Source organism: Hemiscyllium ocellatum, chromosome 44 (genome assembly GCF_020745735.1).
Source record: "Hemiscyllium ocellatum isolate sHemOce1 chromosome 44, sHemOce1.pat.X.cur, whole genome shotgun sequence".
NCBI lineage: Eukaryota > Metazoa > Chordata > Chondrichthyes > Orectolobiformes > Hemiscylliidae > Hemiscyllium > Hemiscyllium ocellatum.
Genome location: NC_083444.1, coordinates 22,536,942 through 22,564,894, shown reverse-complemented (window position 1 = coordinate 22,564,894; position 27,953 = coordinate 22,536,942). Strand labels below are relative to the sequence as shown.

At 46.1% G+C, this 27,953-nt stretch overlaps 1 protein-coding gene across 1 annotated transcript; it reads left to right on the top strand.

Annotated features, from left to right (window-relative positions):
• Positions 1–467: 467 nt before the first annotated feature.
• On the top strand, positions 468–27,356 carry LOC132835317 (equilibrative nucleobase transporter 1-like). The gene is made up of 13 exons (XM_060854763.1): positions 468–645; positions 5,076–5,208; positions 6,129–6,175; positions 7,585–7,661; positions 9,917–10,009; positions 11,427–11,566; positions 13,937–14,169; positions 15,778–15,936; positions 20,614–20,708; positions 21,570–21,769; positions 23,354–23,477; positions 26,004–26,114; positions 26,430–27,356. Exons 1-13 carry the CDS (start codon positions 468–470, stop codon positions 27,354–27,356), a joined length of 2,517 nt encoding a protein of 838 aa, XP_060710746.1.
• The last annotated feature ends 597 nt before the right edge of the window (positions 27,357–27,953 follow it).

The window sequence follows — 27,953 nt, the reverse complement described above, 5'->3', positions numbered from 1 at the left end:
CGATATTAATACTATTCTGCATCTAATATTACATGCTTATCAACATTTCTTAGTACTTTCAATACTTTCTTGGGTACTCCCTTGTGTGAAAACAAGTTGGAATAACACTTCCAAAGTATCTCAATGTTTTCTACACAATGGTCTGTTCCCATCCTAGCTCGGATCACCTTCCAGCCAAGGCAAGTTTTTTATTTACTCTCGGCCTGTTTTTCATGTCATTTCCCATCTTACTTCCATCGCTCATTGCCATGTCCAATCAACCCCTAATGAAGCTTTTTTTTAACCTCAACACAATGATGTCCTGAACAAGTCAACAGCAGCTGTACCTGAACGTTATCCCGCAGGCGTTTGCAATGTCTTACAATGGGGGAAGTATCTCTATAGAAGGCATTTCCTTTCTTTTACCTCAGACCCATGAAGATAACACTCCAAGGACGTCCAAGAGAATTCCCCATAATTCGAGGCAAATGTTGAGCATCAAAGTCAAGCAGTATTTGACCTTTGCAAATGGCCTCTTCGAGTGTCTATGCTTCGGGGGTACCATCTTCGGCTGGGCCTCCCTGGTCTTTGTACTGAAGAAGGAGGGGTATTTCTCCGATCTCTGTGACTCAGTCAGCAACATCAGCCACCATGGAGAGAGGAACAGTACAGGTAAGAGTGTATCACTGAGTGTGTGCGGGAGAGACACAGAGTTAAAGGGAAAAGGACAGATGTGGGGAAGTGACAGCAAGACAGGAGGGATGAGGGCTCTGAAGGGAGACACAGGGTGATGAAGGGGAGAAGGGGGATCAGGAATTAATACCTGCAAGGGTCTTGCATCCTTGTCCTAGACATGGTCCAGAAAATGATCAGCTTTGATGTTATGGACCAGACCAAATCCGCCCCCTCTCACAATGTGTCAAGGAATATCACTGAGATGCTATTTTACCTTATTTAAAGGCAGGTTTTAGGCACTCTGTTGCTGTTGTAATTCAATTGGTCAAACTACTTTATCAAAACAGACTTTATTCTTATACCACAGTTGAAATACAAACAAAGAACTGTTCCAATTTCACAGCATCCCATAAATACACCCTTGGCAAAGGAAATACAGCAAAACAGGTTTCTCTCATTTATCTCACTCCTCCAGTCAAGGAGAGAACACCACCACCTTTAGGTTCCACTCCAAGATACTTAGCATTCTGACTTGGAAATACATCAATGTTCCTTCACTGTCGCCGGGTCAAAATCCTGGAATTCCCTCCCTAATGTGGGTCAACTCACAGCAGGTGGGCTGCAGTGGTTCAAGATGCCAGCTCGCCCTCACCTTCTCAATAGGCAAATGGGAATGGTAATAAGTGCTGTTCCAGCCAGTGCTGCCACATCCCACAAAATGAATAGATTTTTCAAAAATGGATCTAGCAGCTGAAAGAGAACTCATGCTTTTTCTTACAGCAGCAGAGAGAGACAGAGAGAGAGAGAGAGCGGTATCTGGCAGCTTCAACTCCAAAAACACTAACTTCACCAAATGAAAGGGAAAACTAGACTCTTCGGTCTGTGTGTAAGCCTGACTCCATCCGTCTTCTTCTGTCTACTTTAAAGAAAACCCAAAACTATTTTCTCTGCCTTCCATGGAACAGACACCTCACCATGAGCTCTCTTCAAGAGAAGCAGGATAGAACTAATCCCTCTTAAAGGCACATCTCAACCCACTTGAGACTGACAAATCACACCACCTGACCTTAGCTTTATTTTGGTGGCTGCACCCATTCCATAAACATAATTGGGTTTACTGTTGAACAGACATTTGATGGACCAAGAATATAGCTAGAAAAGTCCAGCAACTACAAATTCTGCTGTAATCACTCCCATCTTAACTCTCCAAAGTTGGACCAAAACCCCAGTCAGATGAAATATTCTGTGGTTGATTAGTTTTTTTTGATGATATATTGTAAGGGTTGGCAATGGCCTAGTGGTATTATCATTAGACTATTAATCCAGTGACGCAGGGAATATTCTGAGAAACCAGGTTCAAATGCCACCATGGCAGATGAATTCAATAAACTCCAGGGATAAGGAACTAATATTGATGACTGTCAGGAAAAATCTACTTGGTTCACTGATACCTGTTCAGGAAGAAAATCTGTCAGCTTTATCTGTTGTAATCGACATGCCACATACTGCAATGTGGTCAACTCTCAACTGCCCTCTGGACAATTAGGGATAAGCAATAAATACTGACCTGGCCAGTGATATCCACGTACTGTGAATGAAGTAAAGTATATATAAAAAATTGGCTGGATAAGTGCAGCTACATTAACATTCAAGAACACAATCTCCAATCCATGCAAAATACCTTCTCTTGATCTGTACTGAAACCACCCCCAGAACATTGACTGCAATTTTAGTGAATGATGAAGTGGTGCTGCTTCAAGCACAGAATGTGTTTCCTAATCGCCCTGTCAATATAATGTATAATGTGAACTGTAACATTACCGAGGGATTTTGGCACCATACTGTATAGATGCATGAAACAGGATCAAACACACTATGAGACAACGTGATTGCATGAATTGTAAGACTTGGATACTCAGAGAGCAGAGACACCACAGGTAGTTAGCCATCACTTTCATGGTTCATTTAGACCGGGGAACAGGAGTAGGCCATTTGGCTCATTGTGTTTGCTCCACTATTCAATGAGATTGGGGCTGATCTGACAATCCTTAACTCCAAATTCCTAACTAATCCCCATCCCCTTGCTGATTACAAATCTTGAATATACTTAATGACCCAGCTTTCCCAGGCCTCTCTGGGAAAGGTTTCTAAGAAGGTGAGCAAAGCTCTTCCCAATCTCTTTCCTTGATGTGTGAGCCCTTCCTCTGAGATGATGTCCTCTGCTCCTCCATTCTCCTTCAAATTGAACTGACCCAAATAAACCTCCTAAGTATTTTCTATGGTTTAATAAAGTCTCCTATCATTCTTCTGTACTCCAGACACAAACATCTCCTTCCCCTGTATTCACCTAGTGAAATTTCTCAGGATTGCTTCCATGGCCAGTATATTCCTCCAATTTGGAGGATGGACTTGTTCAAAATACTCCAGGATTGGTCTAATAATTTTTTTGTTCGCTCATGGACTTTGGGCATTGCTGGCAGGGTCAGCATTAATTACCCATCCTGAGTTGCCCCCCCCACTCCCCGAGAAGGTAGGGATAAGCTGCCTTCTTGAACCACTGCAGTAGACTGACCAACAATGCCCTGAGGGAAGGGGTTCCAAGGTTTTGACCCAGCAATAGTGAAGGAATGCTGATATATTTCCAAGTCAGGATGATGAGTGGCTTGGAGGGGAACGTGCAGGGGCTGGTGTTCCCATGTACCTGCTGCCCTTATCCTTCTAGATGGAAATGGTTGTGGTTTGGAAGGTGCTATCTGAGGATCTTTGGTGAGTTTCTGCAGAGCATCTTGTTGATGGTACACACTGCTGCTACTGAGCATTGGTGGTGGAGAGAGTGGTTGTTAGTGGATGTGGTGCCAATCACGCGGCTGCTTTGTCCTCGATGGTGTCAGGTTTTTTGAGTGTTGTTGGAGCTGCACCTATCCAGGCATGTGGGGTGTATTCCCCCACACTCCTGACTAGTATCTTGTGGACAGGCTTTGGGGAGTTAGGAGGTGAGTTACTTCCAGCAGGATTCCCAGCCTCTGAATGATTGTCAATAACTAAACAGCAATGGACATAATGTGAGGCCACATAATCTCTGAGTTGCAAAATTTGAAAGTTGAAGGTGAAGGCACCACCTCCATGACTCGCCATCAGTCACACTTGATAGCTCTCATTCCTACCCCTGACCAAAAGTATTGAAGTTACTCTCGGAACCTGACCATGCGTAGACAGGGTCTTGGTGTTAGTACTAGAGGAGGGTTGTCCTGGGATCAGGACAACATGGAAGGAGAGCTGGATTGTCAGATGTGGGTGTGCCCCATTGTCAGAGGAAATCTCCTGAGGATGCACTGTGACTAGACAATCAGTACCAAGGACAGCAGTCCCGATGAAGTACAACCCAAACGCAGGACTGGAGAAAGATCTGCACTGTCAGTGAGCTGGTTTTGAATGCTTAAGTACCAGAGGGGCATTGCTCTGTGAGGGTTTAACCCTGAGAGAGCACTACTGAAGCAGCGAGCTTGAGGGAGGATCCCATTGCCATAGTAATGAGGGAATACTGCACTATCTCTGGAACTGACTGAAACCTCATCTTTTATCTCATCTGAATATAAGGAGAGTGCTCAGCACATTGACAGAAATTCTGGAGCTGGTTATCCTCCACGTCCTGGCCCTGCAGTCTACATTCTAATTTATCACAAAAATGATTAGCTTTCAAAATGATCTCCGGTGAATTGGTGGATGAATTGCACTAGCAGTTCTTATTAACTGTTTCTTACTCATTGGCTTTTGTTCTCTCACTCGGTATTCATTGGCCTGGGGCTCTGACAGCTCAGTCGGCTGGCTTGCAAAGTGTATGATGCCAACAGTGTGGGTTCAATTCCTGTACTAGCTCAGGTTACCATTTAGGATTCTCCGTCTCAACCTGTCCCCTCACCTTAGAGTCTTCCAACCCTACGGTCTCCGTCAGTCTCTCTGTCTCTAATGACAGAACAGCCCCATGGTCCTTGCAGACTACATTGACTTTATCTTTATACGTCAACCTCCATTGAACACAGTCTCAGTATTTTGTCTCACTGCCTTTTTCTGTGTCTTTGTCTCCTTCTGACGATCTCACACGTTCTCAGGCATGTTTTCTGCTCTGTCTCTCTCCCTCCGGCTTCTTCAATTTTTTTTTGTTGTCAGACTCTTTTTGACTTAATCACTCCTGTTTACTATTTCTCTCTTGATACTTAATCCTTTGTGTTGCTCACCCTGTCTATCTTGCTCACTCTGGTCTCATGCTTTTCTTGATAGTTTCCCTCATTTTTGGCTTCACTTCACACATTTTGCCTCTCATTGCTTTCAACTTATTCTCTCTTCCCATGTTGTCCCTCCCCAACCTTGCTCTCCCTCCTTTTCACTCCCTCTCATTGTCTCTCCACCTTCCTTTGAACTAGTGGACTGTGATCTACAGGATCAGCACTTCACCCTGGTCTTCACGCTGGCATCGTTCTCGCTCTCTTTCATCACCCTGCCCTGTGGGTTCCTGTTTGACTACTGTGGCACCATGGTGACACGATTCACAGCCATGTGAGTCCTCAATGTTTTCTCTGCCTGGGTTACACTGCCTGTTCATGCTAAATTGCCTTGCAGTGTTCAGAAGGTTTGATGGATTAGCCACGGTAAATGGGATGTTATGGGGTGATAGGGTGGGATGCTCATTGGAGGGTCAGTGCAGACTTGATGGGCTGAATGGACTCTTTCCACTTTGTCGATTCTAGGTCAGAGAGTGAACCACAGTGGGGATGGGAGCACGAAGGTGTCTGGAGAGGAAGTGTCAAGGGCAGGTGGATGGAGAAAGAGAGGACAGAGGGTTAAAATGGATTGGAGGGGAGAGGCAGAAGTTGGAGCACAGCTTTTGGGGCACGTTCGGGGGATGGGTGGGCAGGAGGAGAGAAAAGTGGTTGGATAGATTTGGAGTCAGAACTGGGCGAGGCCAGTGCAATCAGTAGTTGGAATGAGGAGAGGAGGAAGAGGGTAATCCATGGGATGGAGTGAACAGTAGTAAAGGAAGAATAAAGCCCCGTTGGTGAGCACATCATTCTGAGGAAACAATCCAGTTTGTGTAACAGTGTCCGAGATTGTGCATCTGGTGTGAACTGGCCTACAGTGACCCACTGGCCAGTTTTGAATGTTATTATCACAAACACCAGCAAAATATTTGTGATTTAAAGGAATTCAGGAGGAACCTCCTTCAAAGTTCAAATCATGTATTCACATGGCCATCTTGGTCTTATTTGGCCCTCGAAGGATTGTAGGTGGAGTTAAGTCCAGCATTTATCACCCATCCTTAATTACCCTTGGGGCAGGGGGAGGGTAAGTGATAGACTGGTCTGCATGTGGCCGGGTATCTGGGATTTTGTTCAGGCTGGGTGAAAGGGTACAAGGAGTACAATGTGGTGACGAGAGAGCCTTGTATTTTATCGCACTGTCTTTCTCCATCTCTCCAGATCTCTGTACACCTCTGCCAATTTAATGATTGCCTTCTCCACTCCAGGTGAGTCGAACACCTTTACTTCTGTGCAGAGTCTTGGCAGATGGGTAACGCTATAATCCAGTACATAAAGCCTATTAATGATGATGGACAGAACAGAAAGATGTCATTCATTCTCACCATATCCTACCAAGCTTTACAACATTCTAATGTTACTCACATGTTAACACATACCTGAATGACCGCCATTTATTGGCATTCAGGCTTAGCTTGGTTCATTTTAAATGCACATATTGTTCATCTCAACTAACTCATCGGTTAGCAGACACCATAACATCTCCTTGCTGCATTTCCCTTTTGGATTTATTGCTGTGTATTGCACATTAATGACCAACAGGTTCCTCAAGTTGAATTCAACCTCTGTCTGCTTTATTCAAATGTTTCCAAGTGCTAATAAGCTTGATGAGGGATCTTTCAATTCCCTGATGTCAATGCAGCCTGTCAGACAGGGAGAGATCATTTTAAAGTTGAATGAGGAAAATTGATGACCAAGTGAACATGTGAAGCACGGCTGATGATGAAGGGCTTCACAATCCAAGGACAGGATTGTGGGTATCATCAGAACACAGGGACAGGAGGAGGCCAGTCAGCCCCTCAAGCCTGTTAGGCCATTCAATGGCTGCTCTGTGGCCTAACTCCATACCTCTGGCCTATACCTCTTAATGCCTTTATGTGACAGAGGTTAGGTCACCAGGCATGTATTTTTCAACCAGTGCTGAAAATGCACTCATTACAGAAACATACAATCCCTACAGAGCCGATAGAGACCAGTCAGCCCATCAAGTCTTTCTCCACCCTTCGAAGGGCATCACACCTTATCCATGTAGCCCCACGTTTACAGTGAGTAATCCTCCCAACTTGGACTCTCTGGGATAATTCTTCAATGCCGCCAATCCACCTAAACTGCACACTTTGGTCTTTGGGAGCAAAGTACATGCAGGCGCGGGGAGAACATACAAATGCCAAACAGATAGTCTCTTAAGACTGGAATCAAACCCGGGTCCCTGGCACTGCAAGGCAGTAGTGCTAACCACTGAGCCACTGCCACAGCCAAAACAAAGCTGCATCGAGATTTGAAATCAGGGTCCCCTGCTTACATGGCAGGCACTTTAACCCACTAAGCTATGAAGTAAAATACACATGACACTAAAATCATTCATTCAGTAAGGCACTGAACCCTCTCCTACAGCACTGCATCTCTGTGGGTGTCCATTGTTCTTGTTTGTGATGCTATTCTCAATGTTAGTGACAGTGAAAATTGCCTGCCCTTTCCCTCACATTGGTCCACTGCTCCATGTGATGGACCATCTTGGCTATAAAGTGTTAGCTGATGAGCTGAGGCTCCACATGCTTGCAGTAATGCAATTCCCTTTTATATATCATGATCACTGTCACCCTCTGTTCCCTCACAGATTCTGATATCCTGCTGTTCCCTGCAGCCTGCATGATCGCAGGTGGTGGAATCCTCTTCTTCACCACCAACATACAGGTAATGGCCAGTCATCTGTCAGAATCTCTACAGGGAGTGCTGTACTGTCGGAGACTCAGCGTCAAGACAAGCTCAGAGATTGCTGGAGAAACTCAGCAGGATCTGGCAGCATATGTGGATTAAGAAACAGAGTTAACATTTCAAATCCAGTGACCGTTTTTCGTTACCCTGTCTTTCAGCTGAGGTTGTACAGCACTGTCGCTGTCCGTACTGAGGGAATGCCGCATTATTGGGATTCAGTAACCATGCAATATCCACTATTATAGGATCAGTATTCGAATAGTCTGACAGTGTCTCACAGGACAGTACTGAGGGGGTTATGTCTTGTCACTCTGATAGGGAGCCTGTAATGTTTGAGAGTCTAATATTAAGGGAGTGCTGCAGTGCCTGAGGGTCTGTATTGAGTTACACCATTACAGAGATTGACCATTGATTGTTCATCTCACAATGTGAAGGAGCTTTCTGCCTACAAATTGGTTGCATTTCAATGATGAATGTTGCTTAGGACATCGGCAATCCTGAACTCTCCAAACCGGTATCTCCCCTCATTACTGACCTGGCGGCATTCCTGCAGTGCTGCTATTCTGATCAAGAAATAACCCTTCAGTTCCTGAGACTGAGGGGAAAACCCTGACTTCCACACAGATGGTGAAGCACCTCTTCCCTATGAAACTCCCTCAATACTGCCGCTCCAACAGTGCAACGCTGTACCTTCACCAGCTCCAACGACTGGAAGTCAAGCATTTTGATTGGATGAATCTCCTTCGATGACACCATGTGCTTTTCTGAATGTTCTCAGCACTCTCTCCACAGTAGGTCAGCATTTATTGCCTGTCAGGCAGTTTTTTGTCAACCACAGTTGGATAATTGTAGGCCACACCAGGTCATGACAGCAGTTACCTACCTTATGGACGATACCAGATGGGTTTTCCTCCCCTACTGACAATTTGGTCATTATTGGACCCTAATTTCAGGTTTTATATTGAATCCACCATCTGCTGTGGCAGGGATTTGAACCTGGCTCCCCACATCATGACCTGGGTGTCTCTGGGTTAATAACTCCACAAGGCCATTGTCTCCTGCTATTGGAGAGTAGGCCCTTAATCGAAGCCCTTTCTCGTGAATATTATTATCTCGGGGAGCCGAATGCATGTCGTTAGCATCAGTCAATAGGATTCCATGACGTACTGCTAATAAGAGGGAGAATCAGTTCAGATCACTTAAAATATTAGGGCTGACTGACCTAATTTTGCTCATATAATCTAATAGTCTTATGCCAACAGCATTGAAGAAATGTACCTCTTTCCATCATTTCTATGTTTCTGCTCTGTTAAGCTCTGCTGTTAACAATTGGATAGTTGAGGGAAGTGAAGGGAATTGGAGCCATTTACCGTGACTGGGTATGCCAATGACCTGTGGTATTGAGGCCATTCCTGAGGGCTGGACACTGTAAATAACAGGAGCTACAGGAGGAGGCCATTCAGTTCCTTGAGCCTGCTCAGCCATTCGAAACAATCATGGCTGATCTCATCTCGGCCTCAACTCACTTTCCTGCCTGCCTTCCATAACCCTTCAATCTGCTGCCCATTAAAAATCTGTCTGTCTTCTTACCTTCCAAGTTGGTATGGTAGCTCAGCACTGCTGCCCCACAGTACCAGGGACCTGAATTCGATTCCACCCTTGGGCGACTGCCTGTGTGGAGTTTACCTGTTCTCCCCATGTGTGCGTGGGTTTGGTCTGGATTCCTCCCACAGTCCAGAAATGTGCAGGTCCGGTGAATTGCCCAGAGTGTTTAGGGACGTGCATGCATTACTCATGGGCAATGTGGCATTATTATGATGGGAGGTGGTCTGGGTGGGATGCTGTCTAGAGGGTTGGTACAGACTTGATGGGCGAAATTACCTCTTTCTATACTGTAAAGATTCTACAAATTTATTCAATATCCCAGCATCCATTGCTGTCTGAGGAAGTGGATTCCACAGTTTCACAGCCCTATGAGCAAAGTCATTCCTCCTCATCTCCGTTGGAAATCTGCTATCCCTCATCTTAAATTGAGGCCCTCTCATTCTGGATGCCTCACACAAGAAAACATCCTTTCTCTGTCTAAACCGTGTGAGATATGGCTCTCTCAGTGCAAGGCCGAGATTGGATCCATGCCCATCACTGTTCAGTATAAACTGCTAACACCCAGAATGGTTTGCAGGATTACACACCACCCCCACTCCACTGATGGTTTCTGTTCTCTCTGACACCAGGTTGGGAATCTGTTCGGGAACAAACGTGCCACTGTCATCACTCTCTACAATGGGGCTTTCGGATCGTCAGCAGCCATGTATCTGCTGGTGAAGGTGAGGTGGGCAGTAAGGGAACAAACAGATGGAGTAACATGCTGGAATCACGCTCCAGAACAGACTTAGGAAAGTGTAGCAGGAGATAACGTACTGGCCTTGCCCATCTTCTAGAAAACCACTGCCTTTCTTGTTTAATTCATTCATGGGATGTGGATATCACTGGCCAGGCCACAATTTATTATCCATCCCGAGAGGGCAGCTTTGAGTCAAGAACATTGCTGAGGGTCTGAGTCTCAGGTAGGCCAGACCAGGTAAGGATGGCAAATTTCCTTCTCTAAAGGACATGAGCGAACCTGATAGGCTTTTTTTTCCCCAAGAATGGATGCATGGTCACCATTAGGCACGTAATTCCAGATTTTTAACTGAATTCAAATCTTACCACCTACTGGGGCAAAATTTGAGCCCAGGTTCCGAGGTGGGTTTCCAGGTTAGCAGTGCAGCGATAACACCATTGGGCCATCACCTCTCTGCCCTCTTCCTGTATCAGTGGGAGAGTCAAAAACCCTCATCACATTGGGCAAGTGTATTAATGTGCACTTGCAATGTTAAGGCTAAGGCCAGGTGTTGGAAAATGTGAAAGGACCAGTTAGATGATTGTTTGTGACCAATGCAGTTTCAATGGGCTGAAAGGCCTTTTCTGTATTGCAGATCCTCTGTGGTGTTCTTCCCATTGCCAGTGAGAAAAAGGCTGGGGGAAGAGGCTGAGGAGAATACATGGGTGTGACAGGAACAGAGAATAGAACTGAGAGACAAGGAGGTGGCAAAGAAATGAAAGGTACTGCAAACAGGAAAGCGAAGAAGCAACTGAGAAAGCAGTGGAAAGGCAGAACAGGGTATGAGAGAAGGCTGGAGATGCATTAGGTATTGAACAGAAATAATTTTGATTTGTGTGTATCCTCCCGGTGCTCCCGTTTCCTCCCACAGCCCAAAGGTTAGATAGATAGATTCGCCTTAGGAAATTGCCCATAGTTTCCAGGGATGTGCAGGTTAGGTCAATAAGCCATGGAAAATTGTCCCATAGTGTCTAGAGATGTGCCGTTTAAGTGGATCGGCCATGGGAAATTGTCTCATAGTGTCCAGGGATGTGCAGGTTAGGTGTATTGGCCATGGGAAATTGTCCCATAGTGTCCAGAGATTTGCACTTTACATGGATTGGCCGCAGGAAATTGTCCCAGAGTGTCCAGGGATGTGCAGGTTGGATGGATTAGCTGTGGAAAATGCGGGATTACAGGGGTACGGTGGGATGCATTTTGGAGGGTTAGTGCAAACTCAATGGGCCAAATGGCCTCTATTTGCACTGTTGGGATTCTGTGACTCTAGCAATGGGGAAGAGGTGGGAAGATTAGATGGAATCTTATGTGAGCTGTTAGTAATATGTATTTCATTTCTTCACATGCTGACACACCTTCTCTAGGGTTTGTACGAATCTGGTGTATCCCTGAGATCCATGTTCATCTTCATCAGCTGCTTCAGCTCCATCCACATTTGCAGTACCCTTTTCCTGCTCCCACGGACACAAATTCCCAACAAGCTCCCAAAGGACTACAGCTATGGGTAAGTAGCACAGGGAGTGTGTCCAAGTCTGCAATCTCAATGAAGGATTCGGCTACTTTCTCAAGATTCACTGGAAAGCCTCGAATCCAATTGGGGAATGTCCAGAGGGTGACATAGTGACTCAGTGGTCAGTACTGCTGCCTCATAGCACCAGAAACCCAGGTTCAATTCCACCCTCAGGCAACTGTCTGTGTGGAGTTTGTTCTCTCGGTGTCTACTTGGGTTTACTCCAGGTGCTCTGGTTTCCTTCCATAGCCAAAGATGTGTAGGTTAGGTGGACTGGCCATGCTGAATTGCCCCACATGTCCAGCTGAATGGCCTACTCCTGTTCCTTTTTGTGATGGATTGAATTTTCATTAAATCAGGATTGGACCCTTGAATCAATGCTAATGGAAGAATGGGGGAATATGTCAGTGCATGAGGTTACAGCTTCTGACTGAATACAGTGCTGCTGCTGTTGCAGGTCCACATTTTCTCCATGATGCCCAGTTTTCAGTGGCGCGGTCTGTTCAAATTGGTCATATTTTGTAACAGAAGGTAGCCTTGGTTCTTCCACATAAGGACTGAGCAGAGGCTGTTTATATCTGCTTGTATCTGTACTCTGATGGGAGATGCCTCTGTTAGATAGGTGGTCAGCTCAAATAGGTTTTGCCCATCTTGTTGCTACCACAGACTGAGTCTGAATATTGGGCTTGTAGCGACCCTCTTTGCGGTGCACATTAAAGTCCTCCACCCAGACCGCATACGTGCCCTTATCATTGCTGTGTTCACCCCATTTGGAGTTCCACACAGACAGATCCTTACTTATCTGTCAGAATTGTCCCTTTCTGTCTGGAGATCTTGAAGGAGAACCATTGCTGGTGTTTTTGAATCCATTGTCTGTACTGTTTGATCTGTTCAGTTCCGAACTCTGCTGGTTTAAAGATGGTCCGGAGTCCATGTGGGATGAGTTGGTTATGGAGGCAGGTACTGAGGAAGCAAATGTGGCTGTAGTAGCAACTCTGTTTTAGGACATGGTTGAAGAGCTTCAGGGCAGAGGAAATGACCTGGGAGTTGCAGTGGAAGAGGGACTCCCTGAGATTCTTGTAGAGAGAGGAGGAAAACTTCTTCAAGGCAGGCATCCTTGCAGGAGGATTCAGAGTAGGGTTAAAATCAACGAGGTAAAAACAATGACTGCAGATGCTGGAAACCAGATTCTGGATTAGTGGTCCTGGAAAAGCACAGCAGTTCAGGCAGCATCCGAGGAGCAGTAAAATTGACGTTTTGGGCAAAAGCCCTTCCTCAGGAATACAGGCAGAGAGCCTGAAGGGTGGAGAGATAAATGAGAGGAGGGTGGGGGTGGGGAGAAAATAACATAGAGTACAATAGGTGAGTGGGGGAGGGGATGAAGGTGATAGGTCAGGGAGGAGGGTGGAGTGGATAGATGGAAAAGAAGATAGGCAGGTAGGTCAAGTCATGGGGACAGTGCTGAGCTGGAAGTTTGGAACTAGGGTGAGATGGGGGAAGGGGAAATGAGGAAACTGTTGAAGTCCACATTGATGCCCTGAGTGTTCCAAGGCAGAAGATGAGGCTTTCTTCCTCCAGGCATCGGGTGGTGAAGGAGCGGCGGTGAAGGAGGCCCAGGACCTCCATGTCCTCGGTAGAGTGGGAGGGGGAGTTGAAATGTTGGGCCACGGGGTGGTGTGGTTGATTGGTGCGGGTGTCCTGGAGATGTCCCTAAAGCGCTCTGCTAGGAGGCGCCCAGTCTCCCCAATGTAGAGGAGACCGCATCAGGAGCAACGGATACAATAAATGATATTGGTGGATGCGCAGGTAAAACTTTGATGGATGTGGAAGGCTCCTTTAGGGCCATGGATGGAGGTGAGGGAGGAAGTGTGGGGGCAGGTTTTGCAATTCCTGTGGTGGCAGGGGAAGGTGCCAGGACGGGAGGGTGGGTTGTAGGGGGGTGTGGACCTAACCAAGTAGTCACGGAGGGAACGGTCTTTGCAAAAGGCGGAAAGGGGTGGGGAGGGAAATATATCCCTGGTGGTGGGGTCTGTTTGGAGGTGGCAGAAATGTCAGCAGATGATTTGGTTTATGCAAAGGTTGGTAGGGTGGAAGGCGAGCACCAGGGTCGTTCTGTCCTTGTTACGGTTGGAGGGGTGGGGTCTGAGGGCGGAGGTGCGGGATGTGGACGAGATGGGTTGAAGGGCATCTTTAACCACATGGGAAGGGAAATTGCGGTCTCTAAAGAAGGAGGCCATCTGGTGTGTTCTGTGGTGGTACCATCCTGCAGTAATTAGATGCCCCTCATTCATTTGAACAAAATCATTTGGATTGTTCAATTGTGGCCTTACCTTCGATAAGCAGATTCCTCCCTTGTCTGGATAGGATCACTTATACAGGTTTCGGATTGAAATCGTTATTCCGAGCACAGGAGACTCCGAGCCAGAGGAAAGCTGTAAGAGGTGGAGATGGAACCACCAGGTGGATCCCCAGGAAGTGGACAGAGGTGGAAGAGCCTGGCAGAGAGACGTCTAAAATCATGCAACCAGACAGGGGAGACAGAATGGAAAAGGAGGAAATGGTTGACGGTTGGAAAACTCAGACCAAAGGACGAGGAGGTTTGAAAACATGGGCTCTCTCTGCATCCAATTCCTTCCCTCTCCCCTCCCTTCTCAATCCCCTCTTTTCCTTCCTCCTCACCCTCCCACTGAGTCCGTGGGCCAGTGAGCGACAGATAGGGTTTAATGCAGATCAATGCAAGGGGTTGTATTTTGAATACGAACACGGACTTACACAATTAATGTTAGGGCCCTGGGGAATGTTGGTGAAAGACAAAACTAGAGGTGCAGAGTTCCTTGAAAGTGGCATCGCAGGTGGACAGGGTGGTGAAGAAAGCATTTGGCATGCTTGCCTTCATCGATTAGACCATTGAGTGGAGGAATTGAGGCAACATTTTATAATTATACAAGACTTTAGTAAGACCACGTTTAGAGTACTGCATACAGTTCTAATCGCCATGCCAGTGGAAGGATTTTATTAAAATAGAAAGGGTGCCAGAAAGATTTACAAGGATGTTACTGAGTTTGCAAAGTTTGGGTTGTAAGGAAAGGCTTTTTATCCCTGGAGCATTGCAGGCTGAGTGGTGGCCTGATAAAGGTTTATATAACAATGAGGTGCATCGATGAGGTGAATAGTCAAAGTCTTTCCCCAGGGTGGGGTCATCCAAAACTAGAAAGCAGAGGTTTAGGGCGAGAGGGGAGACATTTAAAAGGGACCAAAGGGGCAACTTTTTCACACAGAGGGTGGTACGTGTATGGAATGAACTGCCAGAGGAAGTGGTGGAGGCTGGTACAATTACAACATTCAAAAAGCAGCTGGAAGGGTATATGAAGGTTTAGAGGGATATGAGACAAGTGCTGGCAAATGGGACTAGATAAATTTAGGATATCTGGTCAGCATGGACGAGTTGGACTGAAGGGTCTGTTTCCATGCTGTACATCTCCAAGAGTCTTTGGTCGAGAAGGGTACAATTGCAATATTTAAAGTACATTTGGAGAGGTACAAGAATAGGAAAGGTTCAGGGGTATATGAGCCAAACGCAGACAATTTCAGTTTGGGAAACCTGGTCAGCATGGACCAGTTGGGCTGAAGGGTTCAATTGCTGGTTCCATGCTGGAAATTGAGGCGGCACAGTGGCTCAGTGGTTAGCTCTGCTGCCTCACAGCACCAGGGTCCTAGATTCAATTCCAGCCTTCAGCGACTGTTTGTGTGGAGTTTGCACATTCTCCCTGTGTCTGTGTGGGTTTCCTCCGGGTGCTCCGGTTTCCTCCCACAGTCCAAAAATGTGCGGGTCAGGTGAATTAGCCATGCTAAATTACCCATAGTGTCAGGTGCGTTCATTGGTGCGGGGGGGTGAGTTGCTCTTCAGAGGGTCAGTGTGGACTTGTTGGGCCAAAGGGCCTGTTTCCACATAAAGGGAAACTAATCTAATCTGAAACTATGTGAGAATAAGATAGTTTTGTGAAAAATCTCAAAAGGCTAATACAAAAGGCTACCATTTGTTGCCTCAGCTAGTGCAATGAAAGGACTAAAATTTTGGCCTGCGCTAGTTTTGATTTCATTTTTTGTTTTTCAGTGATCTGTGCAAGTACGGACTAGTTTCTCTCTTCTTCACCTCTTCCACCTTTTAATTATTTGTTTGTTCCACCCCCCCCTCTCCTATCAAGGAGTGGAAGAGGAGACCCCATCGTTCAGGAGCTGCATCTTCTCAAAGGTCTTCCTCACTCACCTGCTCTGGCTTTCAGTCATTCAGCTGCGACATTTCCTCTACATTGGTACCCTCAACCCCATGCTCAACCTGCTCGCCAACGGTGATTCCGGGCAAGGTAAGGTGGCAGAGGATGGGACAATTATGGGGGAGGGTGCCACTGGGATGTTGAAAGGTAAATGGAGAGAAGAGAGACAAAGGCAATGGGAGCAAGGAAACAGATTGGCGCTGCTGTGGGATTTGGAAACAGAGAGATGCAAAAGACAGCAGGAGAAAGAGGACGTGCAGATTTATTGTGTGTAGTGGGCGCTATCAAGGCAACAGTTATTGCTCAGCTCTAAATGTCATCGAAATGAACAGTTCACTCTCCATTTCAGAGTGAGCCAGAGTTCTGCATTCACATGAAGAATGGGCTGGGAAATCTCTCATTAGCTGTGCGTGCCAGTGGCCTAATAGATAAGGCACTGCCCTTGTAAGACAGGGGTTGTGTGTTCTCAGTCCCAGCTGGGGTAAGTGGCTGAGGGTCCTCATGTGGTGTTGTGGTAGCATTCCTGCTCCTGGATTGTGGCAACCCAGGTTCAAGCCACCCCTGATGTGTAGGGACATCTCTGAATGGGATGATTAGGGGAAAGCCCTCCATCCTTCCCTCCCTGAAGGTCCTTACTGTTTTTGACCACAATTAGTGGTGATTTCAGCCCAAGATTTTTATTTCCAACTATCAACCTGTTCAGGGATGTTATAACACTCTTCTAGAGCAGAAGGGAATCAAACCCTGGACTCCTGGCTCACAGGTAGGGACAGTACCACAGATTTATTAACTGCACTTAAATTTCACCAGCAGTCATGGTGTGATTTAAACCCATCACGACAGAGCATTATGCTGCCCCTCCAAATTATGACCACGCAACATTGAAACATTGTCCCCATCGCTCCTGATAGAAGCAACAATGGGCATCAATAGTAATGAGAGTGAAAGCTGTAGAACAAGAATGGTCAATAGGGTCATAGAGTCAAAGAGCTGGACAGCACGGAAACACACCCTTCAGTCCAGTGCCGACCAGATAACCTAACCAAACTAGTCCCATTTACAGAGTCATAGAGATGTTCAGTATGGAAACAGACCCTTCAGTCCAACTTGTCCATGTTGACCAGATATCCCAACCCAATCTAGTGCCACCTGCCAGCACCCAGCTCATATCGTTCCAAACCCTTCCTATTCATATACCCAAACAGATGCCTTTTAAATGTTGCAATTGTATTAGCCTCCACTACATCCTCTGGCAGCTCATTCCATACATGTATCACCCTCTGAGTGAAAAAGTTGCCTCTTTGGTCTCTTTTATATCTTTCCCCTCTCACCCTAAACCAATGCCCTCTAGTTCTGGACTCCACCACCCCAGGGAAAAGATTTTGTCTATTTATCCTATCCATGCCCCTCATGATTTTGTAAACCTCTAGAAGGTCACCCCTCAGCCTCCAACAGCTTTCAACACCAGCCTGTTCAGCCTCTCCCTATAGCTCAAATCCTCCAATCCTGGCAACAACCTTGTAAATCTTTTCTGATCCCTTTCAAGTTTCACAACATCTTTCCGATATGAAGGAGACTAGAATTGTACGCAATATTCCAACATTGTGGCGCAACAAATGTCCTGTACAGTCCCAACTCCTGTACTCAATACTCTGGCCAATCAAAGAAAGCATACCAAACACCTTCTTCACTGGCGTATCTACCTGCAACTCCACTTTCAAGGAGCTATGAACCTGCACTCCAAGGTCTCTTTGTTCAGCAATACTCCCGAGAACCTTGCCATTAAGTGTATAAGTCCTGCTAAGACTTGCTTTCCCAAAATGCAGCACCTCACATTTATCTAAAATAAACCCCATCTGCCACTTCTAAGCCCATTGGCCCATCTGATCAAAATCCCGTTGTACTCTGAGGTAACCTTCTTTGCTGTCCATTACACTCCAATTTTGGTGTCATCTGCAACCTTACTAGCTAAACCTCTTATGCTGCCATCCAAATCATTTATATAAATGATGAAAAGTAGTGGAGCCAGCACTGATCCTAGTGGCACTCCACATTTGCCAGCACCTGGTCCATAACCTTCTAAAACCTTTGATTCATAGATCCCCATCCAGATGTCTTTTAAATGCTGTAATTGTACCACCTTTCACCACTTCCTCTGGCAGCTCATTCTATACATGCACCACCCTCCATGTGAAAAAGTTACCTCTTAGGTACTTTTAAAATCTTTCCCCTCTCATCCTAAACCTATACTCTCTAGTTCTGTACTCCCCACCCCAGGGAAAATACCTTGCCTGTTTATCCTATCCATGCCTCTCATGTTTTTATAAACCTCTATAAGGTTACCCCCTCAGCCTCCGATGCTCCAGGGAAATCAGCTCCAGCCTGTTCAGCCTCTCCCTATAGCTCAAAGCCTCTAACCCTCGCAACATTCTTGAAGCTCTTTTCAGAACTCTTTTGAGTTTCACAATATCCTTCCAAGGACAGGACAGTTTCCTCCTTCTAATTTCAGGATGGCATCTGGTGATAGGGGACGTTCCACACAGGTTAGTGTTAGGATCACAGCTATTGACGCTATACATGGATGATCTTGAATAAGGAACTGAGGGTGTTGTTGTTATGTTAGCAAATGATACAGAGATAGGTGGAGGGACAGATAGTGTTGAGGAGGCTGTTGAAGGACATGGACAGCCTAGAAGAGCGAGCAAAGAAATACAGGATGGAATGCAATGTGGGAAAGGGTAAGGTTATGCACTTTGGGAGGACGAATCAAAGAGTAGACTATTTTCAAATGGTGAGAGGCTTCTAGAATCTGAAGCTGAAAGGGACTTATGAGTCCTGAGTTCAGGATTCTCTTCAGGTTAATGTGCAGGTTCAGTTGACAGTTAGGAAGGCAATCCAATTCACTTCGAGAGAACCGGAATACAAGAACAGAGATGTACTGCTGAGGCTCTATTAGGCACTGGTCAGACTGCATTTGGATTACTGTGAGCAGTTTGGGGCCCCGTATCTAAAGAAGGATGTGCTGGCCTTGGAGGTGGTTCACAAGATTTATCCTGGAGCTGAAAACCCTATCATGTGAGGAGAGATTGAGGACTGAGGGTCTGTACTCAATGGAATTGAGAAGGATAAAGATGGGGTGGGGAGGATGGGGGGAGGGAGTCTGATGGAAATGTACAGAATGTTGAGAGGCCTGGATAGAGAGAACGTGGAGAAGATATTCCCATGAGTAGGAGAGTTGAGGGCCCGAGGGCACAGCCTCACAGTGAAGGGTTGGTCCTTTCAAACGGAGATGAAAAAGAATTTACTCAGACTTGAATCTTGGCCCGCATTGCTACAGGAAATGGTGCAGGCCAAGTCATTGAGTACAATTAAGATTAGATTATACCCATTCCCCTACACCTAATACTTCAGGCAATTTAGCATGGCCAATTCACCTAACCTGCACATCTTTGGACTGTGGGAGGAAACTGGAGCACCCGGAGGAAACCCATGCAGACACTGGGAAAATGTGCAAACTCTCCACAGATAGTTGCCTGAGGTGGGAATTAAACCCAGGTCTCTTGTGCTATGAGGCAGCAGTGCTAACCGCTGTGCCACCGTGCCATCCAAGTCAGAGATTGATGGATTCTAGATTAGTAAGGGGACTGAGGGTTATGGGGAGAAGGCAGGAGATGGGGATGGAGAAACAAATCAGCCATGCTTGAATAGTGGAGCAGACATGATGGGCTGAAAGGCCTTATTCTGCTCCTCTATCTCATGGACAGTGAAAGAATGCAGGTTAGAGTGAAGAGTTTAACTTCTGCTTTGACTCAGTTGGAGCGGGTGACATTTTGCTGATGGGTGCTGTCAAGGGAGGGGGCGAGCTCCCTCTGTCTCAGGACTTCTCAGTCTCTCTGTCTGTGCAAGGGAGAAATCTCAGCTCCATGTGAAACATATTCTCTGCACATTGAGCAGGAGTGCAGAGGGTGTTGCTTGGAGTGACAATCCAGGAACATCAGCTGAAAAGCAACAACATTGTTAGGAATTCAGTTCGGAAATCGATTGTTTGTGCTCTGACATCAAACTCTAATATCAGCAATGGTGAACATGGAGAAACCACATTGTGGTCACAAGCATCTGGGGTGCCAATGTATTTTGGGAAGTGAGTTTACAAGAAACAATCTGACCTGTCATTTTTAAGTGGGTGCTAGAATACGGTTTTCTGTTTTCCCCTACGTTTAACTCTTATCTTTCAACCTCACTTTTCAGGGCAAATAAAACCACCCCTTCCAGAAAGCCAATGCGTGACATGTATAACTGGTTCACTTCAATCAGTTTTATGTGGAAGGCTCCTTTGGGTGGCATGGTGGCGCAGTGGTTAGTACTGCTGCCTCACAGCACCAGGGACTTGGGTTTGATTCCTGCCTCAGGCAACTGTCTATGTGGAGTTTGCATGTCCTCCCTGTATCTGCGTAGGTTTCCTCTGGGTTCTCTGGTTTCCTCCCCCAATCCAAAGATATGCAAGTTAGAGTGAAATGGCCATGCTAAATTGCCCACAGTGTTAGATGCTTTAGTCAGGGAAAATGTAGGGTAGGGGAATGAGTCTGATTAGTCTTTGGAGGGCCAGTGTTGACTTGTTGGGCTGAAGGGCCTGTTCTTCGCTGTAGGGAAGCTAATCGCTGTAAAAGCTCAGTAGCACCAGCTTTCAGAAAATAATATGTACGAGCCTTAGCAGTTCAGTGTTAAAGTGACAATTTCCTCCTCCCTCTTCTTGTTTCGGTTCCTCAGTAAGCAGACTGACGAATGCCTTTGCCATCACACAGATGAGCAGTGTTTTTTGTGCCCCATGGAATGGCCTGATTATGGATCGACGCAAAGACAAAAGGAAACTAGCAGCCGGTCTCTCAGGTAATTCAAATGTCCCTGTGCATTTCAGTTCCCATACTCCATCACCCCCCATTCCGAATACAGAAGGCAATTCATAGAATTGTAATCTGCACCCCGATCACTCCCAGTCTCAGATCATCCAGGTTTTCATTCTACTCAGAATGAGGACATCACTGGCTGGGCCCGCATTTATTACCCATCCCTAATTACCCAGAGGTCAGTTAAGAGTCATCCATATTGCTTTGGGTCTGGAGTCACATGTAAGCCAGACCAAATAAGGTTGGCAGCTTCCTTCCCTAAAGGGCATTAGTGAGGCAGGTGGCTTGTCCTTGATAATGGTTTCATAGTCAACACTAAACCCCTGATTCCAGATATGTATTGAATTCAAAATCCACGGTCTGCTGTGGCTGGATTCGAGCCAAGGTCTCTAGACAATAACTGGGGTCTCTGGATAAGTAGTCTTTTGATAATGCCACTATTGCATCCACATAAAACATGGTGATCATTCCCACGCCCGGGTAATCTAGGTTTAAACACTCCGATCATTCCCATGCCCGGGTAATCCAGATTTAAACACTCCGTTCACTCCCATTCCCGGGTAATCCAGGTTTATACACTCTGCTCCCACTTTGGTGCTGCTGTGCTGTGGTCTGAATGTTCCTCTTCCCCATAGGCAGGGGTTATCATCCCGGCTGGTTCGGTGATTACTGAGCTCTGATTCAATGCATTTGCTTGTTTTGTTTTGCTCCCACCTCTTCATTCCACCTCTCCCCTCCCCCTCCTACTGCCCCCTCTGCTCTCCTCCTCCTCTTGTCCCCTGCCCTCTCCCTCTGACCCCTGCCCCTCCCCCCTCCTCCCCAGCGGACTGTGCCACCTCGAAGAAACTGGATGCCATGATGGCGGCTGTCCTCTCTCTGACCGTTACCGTCACACACGCCGTCCTGTTCGCTGTCTGTGCCACCATCCCTGTGCTCCAGGTTCAGTACTTGACCTTCATCCTCCAAGTGATTAGCCGCACCTTCCTGTATGGAGGGGACGCAGCATTTATCTCTCTCATGTAAGTCAGTGCCTGATTCCTCACCGGTGGCCTAATGGCATTGTCCTTTAACTGTTGATTTTTGACACCCAGGTAGTGCTCTGGGGACCCACATTCAAATCCCACCCATGGCCCTTGGTGGAATTTAAATTCAATGAAATAAAATCTGGAATAAAGAGTCTACCAATGATCGCGAAACTATTGTCGATTGTTGGAAAAACCCATCTGGTTCCCTAATGTCCTTTAGGGAAGGAAATCTGCCATCCTTACCTGGCCTGGCCTGCATGTGATTCCATCCCCACAGCAATGTGGTTGACTCTGAGCTGCCTGTCCAGCGATGCCCACATCTTGTGAGTGAATTAAGAATTTTTAAAATTGCACTGAATGCAGTTGCACTGTTAGGATTGGTTCCTGTGGCCTGCATTCTCTCACTGGGTCTTATGTCAGTGACTATGAGCGGAGACCTCTCTCAGGTGTGACACTATGACCTGGAAACGATTCAGCTGTGGAAGAGATCAGAACCAGCTGCCAGGAAATGTCAGACAGTGAGTTCTGTGAAGGAATTCAGGGGAGAGCTCCTGACCCAACTAAAGGCCAGAATGTGAAGCCCACTATCATAATAAGTGGCTATGAACAATGATGTCATTACATTCCGAGGAAGGCTGAACAGACACTCGACCAGGAAATATTTTCAGTGCATCAGAGCTAGAAGCGTAGGCCATTCAGCCCCTTGAGCCTCCTCCACCATTCAATACAATCATGGCCAATCTCATCTCGACCTCAACTCCACACTCCTGCCCACTCTTCAACCTGTTATTCATTAAAAATCTGTCCATCTCCTCCTTAAGCTTACTCAATGTCTCAGCGTCTTGGGGAGTGAATTCCACAGGTTCACAACCCTTTGAGAAACTTCTCCTCGTGTCTGCCTTAGATCTTCCACTCCATATCCTAAAAGTATGGCCTTAGGTTGCCCCCAGGAGAAAACATCTCCTCTACATCTGCCTTGTCCATCCCCTTTAGCATTTTATAGGCCTCAATTAGATCTCCCCTCATTCTTCTAAACTCCAGGGAGTGTAGGCCAGAGCTGGTATTATTCCATCAGGAAATGCAGGCATCCCTTGTCCATCCCTCTAGGCCATTGGAGCTGCTTAGAGACAACCAGGTCAATGTGAGTTTGAGTCACAGGCCCACATGTAAGCCAGACCGTGTTAAAGATGTCAGCCTCCCTTGCCCAAGTTGCAGCTAGTACCAGAGACTTTCAGTTCTGAATGGCAATCGACAACAGCTTCATTGCTGCTGTCAAAGAGAGGAGCTGATAATACAGACAATTTGTTTCAAAACAAGCTTTAAATTTGAGTTCTGTCACCTTGACGACACGATTTGGAATCATTTCTCAAAAGACAGCAGCAGCCTGGGTTAGGCGACCACTGGCACCGCGCTATTACTGTGACACCGCAATTCTACTGAGGTGGGCATGGCTCAGTATCAGATGTGAATGAGATGCCTCGTCTTATGCATAAACGCGAACACCAACCTGTGCAGGGTAGGACACGATGAAGTTTGATTTGATATTCTCTTCCATCTCTCTCCTCTTCTCTTGTGCAGATTCCCTTCCTGCCATTTTGGGAAGGTCTATGGACTGGTGCAAGCTCTCGCAGCTGTTATTTCTCTTCTTCAGTACCCATGCTTTACTTTGATCCAGGGGCCTTTGCACGGTGACCCACTTTATGTGAGTAACAATCTGTAATGATGACCCAATCCTCTCAATGATTAGAAGTCAGAGATTGAGCTGGCAATGAAGATGCAAACGTCATTAATTTGGATGATGGAGAGTATCTCACCCATCTCCTGTGGTTCTGCACAAAGACAGACTTGTTGATCTTTAAGAGGCCCAATTCTCACCCTAGTTATTTAATGTACTTGTAGAGTCTCTTCTGATTCTCCTTGACCTTTTTTCCAAAGCTAGCTCATGTAGACAAGGAGGAGGCTGGAAGCAGGTCAGGTAGATTAGATTCCTTACAGTGTGGAAACAGGCCCTTTGGCCTAACAAGCCCATACTAACCCGTCAAAGCGCAACCCACCCAGACCCATTCCCCTACATTTACCCCTTCACCTAACGCTATGGGCAATTTAGCATGGCCAATTCACATTTTTGGATCGTGGGAGGAAACCGGAGCACCCGGAGAAAACCCATACAGATATGGGGAGAATGTGCAAACTCCACACAGTCAGTTGCCTGAGGCGGGAATTGAACCCGGGTCTCTGGTGCTGTGAGGCAGCAGTACTAACCACTGTGCCATCGTGCCACCCACGATGGTAGTGTCAGGAGGTGGTGAAGTCAACAATTCAGGTATTACCCTTCTTCAGCTATCTCATGTCTCATTTTGCTCTCCTGATTTCCCTCTCAAGTGTACTCCTACTGTTCGTGTACACCTGCAAGGATTCACTCAATCCCAACTGTTCCTTTTTCTTGACCAGAGCTTCAGGGTAGGCTGGGCTGTTTTCCCTGGAGCATCAGAGGCTGACAGGTGACCTTATAGAGGTTAATAAAATCATGAGAGGCATGGGTAGGGTGAGTAGACAAGGTCCTGGAGTGGGGGAGTCCAGAGCTAGAGGGAATAGGTTTATGGTGAGAGGGTAAAGATTTAAAAGGGAGCTGAGAGGTAAGGTTTTCACATGCATGCATGGAACGAGCTGCTACAGGAAGTGTTCAATGCAGATACAATTGCAATTTTTAAAAGATATTTGGACGGGTACATGAATAGGAAAGCTTTAGAGGGCAATGGGACAAATACAGTCAAATGGGATTAGTCCAGTTTGGAATACCCGGTGGGTAAGGACGAGTTGGGCCGAAGGGTCTGTTTCCACATTGTATGACTCTGTGGCTAGGGAGATTTCGAGGGTGAGAGAGAGCATGTGAGCAAGAGAAAGAGAGAGAGAGAAAAAAAACTCTGACACAGACATGTCGACACACATGGAATTTGTGATGCCTCCACTATTGGGTTGGTTTCAAAAGTGAGGTCATCCCCAGGTCTTTAAGATTCCTGAATCTGTAGGAAGTCTAAGTAAAACCATCAATACACCCCATAAAATTAAAGTAAAAACTCACAATAACTAATCAAAATGTAATGCATGGGACATACTTTATTTGCAGTATCAATATCACGATAGATCACAGTATTTGAAATATATAATTTTTTTGTTGATTTATCAAGTGTGCCAGCTGATAAGGTACAGATTAAGCCCACGTTCATATAGTAGCGTGTGCCTGAGGGACTGTATACATCACTGGGCAGATGAGAAATAATGTCGAGTGTTTAATGAACATGTGTAAGAATGCACTTGAATGCAGTCACAAATGAGGAAGTGGAGTTAACATAGAACATAGAATATAGAACAATACAGCACAGAACAGGCCCTTCGGTCCGCGATGTTGTGCCGAACATTTGTCCTAGCTTAAGCACCTATCCATGTACCTATCCAATTGCCACGTAAAGGTCACCAATGATTCTGACTCTGCCACTCCCACAGGCAGCGCATTCCATGCCCCCACCACTCTCTGGGTAAAGAACCTACCCCTGACATCCCCCCTATACCTTCCACCCTTCACCTTAAATTTATGCCCCCTTGTAACACTCTATTGTACCCGAGTTGTTTGAAGAAAGTTCATATTGTTCTCTTTGGCACAGCGAAGCTAAAGAGAAGACTTTATGGGGTGTATGAAAACTTGGAATATTTTGACAGGGAAAAAGTGAAGAAGCTGTCTATGTTGATGACAGTGATTCCATATCAATATAAGCAGGACAACAATTTCAGATGGTGAACCAGAGGTGACTTGGTGATACATCTGTTCAAAGAATGAATAATGATGTTTTGGAATTAATTGGAAGGGGATCAGAGTTATAATTGCAGGATTCAAACAACAGACGTGATAAACACAAGAAAAGTTGTGACAACTGAAAATTTCAGTACAAATCCCAACAATTCGGGGCCACGGGGAAAGATTGTACAGTGGAGTCCAGTGGATAGTTCTTTCAAAAAACAATCCTAGGCAAATTGGGCAGATCGCCCAGCTGTGCTGTAATAGGTAAAGGTATATGAACAGGGAAAGTTTAGAGGGAAATAGGCCAAATGCGGGTGAATGAAATGAGTTCAGTTTGGGATACCTAGTTGATGGGAACTGTGTGAGATGACTTCGAACTGGAGACTTGCTCTCTCATTTTATTTTTCTTGTTATTGTGAATGTACGGGGCAGCTGAATCTCGGATTCATCGCCATGCTAATGCTAGCGTATATCCATCCCGTAAACATCTACCTCCACTGCCGACAGGAGAGTCAGAGGGAAAGCACGTGCACACATCACTGGGTACAACTCGCAGCTCGGGAAGGATGACAGGCAGGAAAGATTGGGATAAAGTGCTGTGCACAGATCATGGGATTTGCTGGGCAGAAAAGAGGATTGTGCAGATGGGCAGATGGCCACCATAATCAGCATGAGAATGAGCACTACGAGACAACAGTCTCTGCATCAATGTCAGCAAGAGAAGTCTCTCCATCAATGTCAGCAAGACAACAGTCACTCCACTAACATCAACAAGGCAACAGTCTCTCCCTCAGCATCATCAACACAACAGTCTCTCCATAAACGTAAGTAAGAGAACAGTCTCTTCATCAACGTCAGCAAGACAACAGTCACTCCATCAACGGCAGCAAGACCACAGTCTCTCCCCAACATCAGCAAGAGAACAGTCTCCCCATCAACATCAGTAAGAGAACAGTCTCTCCATCAACGTCAGTAAGAGAACAGTCTCTCCATCAACGTCAGCACAACAACAGTATCTCCATCAGCGTCAGCAAGAGAACAGTCTCTCCATCAACGTCAGCAAAACAACAGTCTCTCCATCAGCGTCAGCAAGAGAACAGTCTCTCCAACAACTTCAGCAAAACAACAGTATCTCCATCAACGTCAGCAAAACAACAGTCTCTCCATCAGCGTCAGCAAGAGAACAGTCTCTCCAACAACTTCAGCAAAACAACAGTATCTCCATCAACGTCAGCAAAACAACAGTCTCTCCATCAGCGTCAGCAAAACAACAGTCTCTCCATCAACGTCAGTAAGACTACAGTTTCTCCATCAACGTTAGCAAGACAACAGTCTCTCCATCAATGTCAGCAAAACAACAGTCTCTCCATCAACGTCAGCAAGAGAACAGTCTCTCCATCAACTTCAGCAAGAGTACAGTCTCTCCATCAACTTCAGCAAGAGAACAGTCTCTCCATCAACGTCAGCACAACAGTATCTCCATCAGTGTCAACAAGACAACAGTATCTCCATCAGCGTCAGCAAGAGAACAGTCTCTCCATCAACTTCAGCAAGACAACAGTCTCTCCATCAACGTCAGCAAAACAACAGTCTCTCCATCAACGTCAGCAAGAGAACAGTCTCTCCATCAACTTCAGCAAGAGAACAGTCTCTCCATCAACGTCAGTAAGAGAACAGTCTCTCCATCAACGTCAGCAAAACAACAGTCTCTCCATCAGCGTCAGCAAGACAACAGTCTCTCCATCAGCATCAGCAAAACAACAGTCTCTCCATCAACGTCAGTAAGACAACAGTCTCTCCATCAACGTTAGCAAGACAACAGTCTCTCCATCAATGTCAGCAAAACAACAGTCTCTCCATCAACGTCAGCAAGAGAACAGTCTCTCCATCAACTTCAGCAAGACAACAGTCTCTCCATCAGCGTCAGCAAAACAACAGTCTCTCCAACAACTTCAGCAAAACAACAGTCTGTCCATCAACATCAGCAAAACAGTCTCTCCATTAACATCAGAAAGACAACAATCTCTCCATTGACATCAGCAAGTCAACAGTCTCCACAAACATCAGCAAGCGAACTGTCTCTCCACCAACATCAGGAAAATGAAGGAACCGGTCATTGACATGAGGAAGTGGAGTGGAGAGCATACCCTGTCTACATCAATGGAAATTCAACATGGTCCTCAATGCCTTACCAATGTTTAAAGATGCACCTCAGATAGTATCCTATCTGGATGCATCACAGTGTGATATGGTAACTACTCTTCCCAAGACTGACAAAACTACAGAGAGTCTTGAACTTAGCCCAGTACATCACACAAACCAGTCTTCCTGCCATTAACTCCATCTATTCATCCCACTGCCTTGGAAAAGCAACTAACACGA

Coding starts and splice junctions, on each gene's coding strand:
- LOC132835317 (XM_060854763.1), top strand. CDS start 468: ATGTTGAGCATCAAAGTCAAGCAGTATTTGACCTTTGCAAATGGCCTC. Junction 15,937..20,613: donor CAACGGTGATTCCGGGCAAG/GTAAGGTGGCAG, acceptor TCGGTTCCTCAG/TAAGCAGACTGACGAATGCC. Junction 20,709..21,569: donor TGGATCGACGCAAAGACAAA/AGGAAACTAGCA, acceptor CCCCCCTCCTCC/CCAGCGGACTGTGCCACCTC.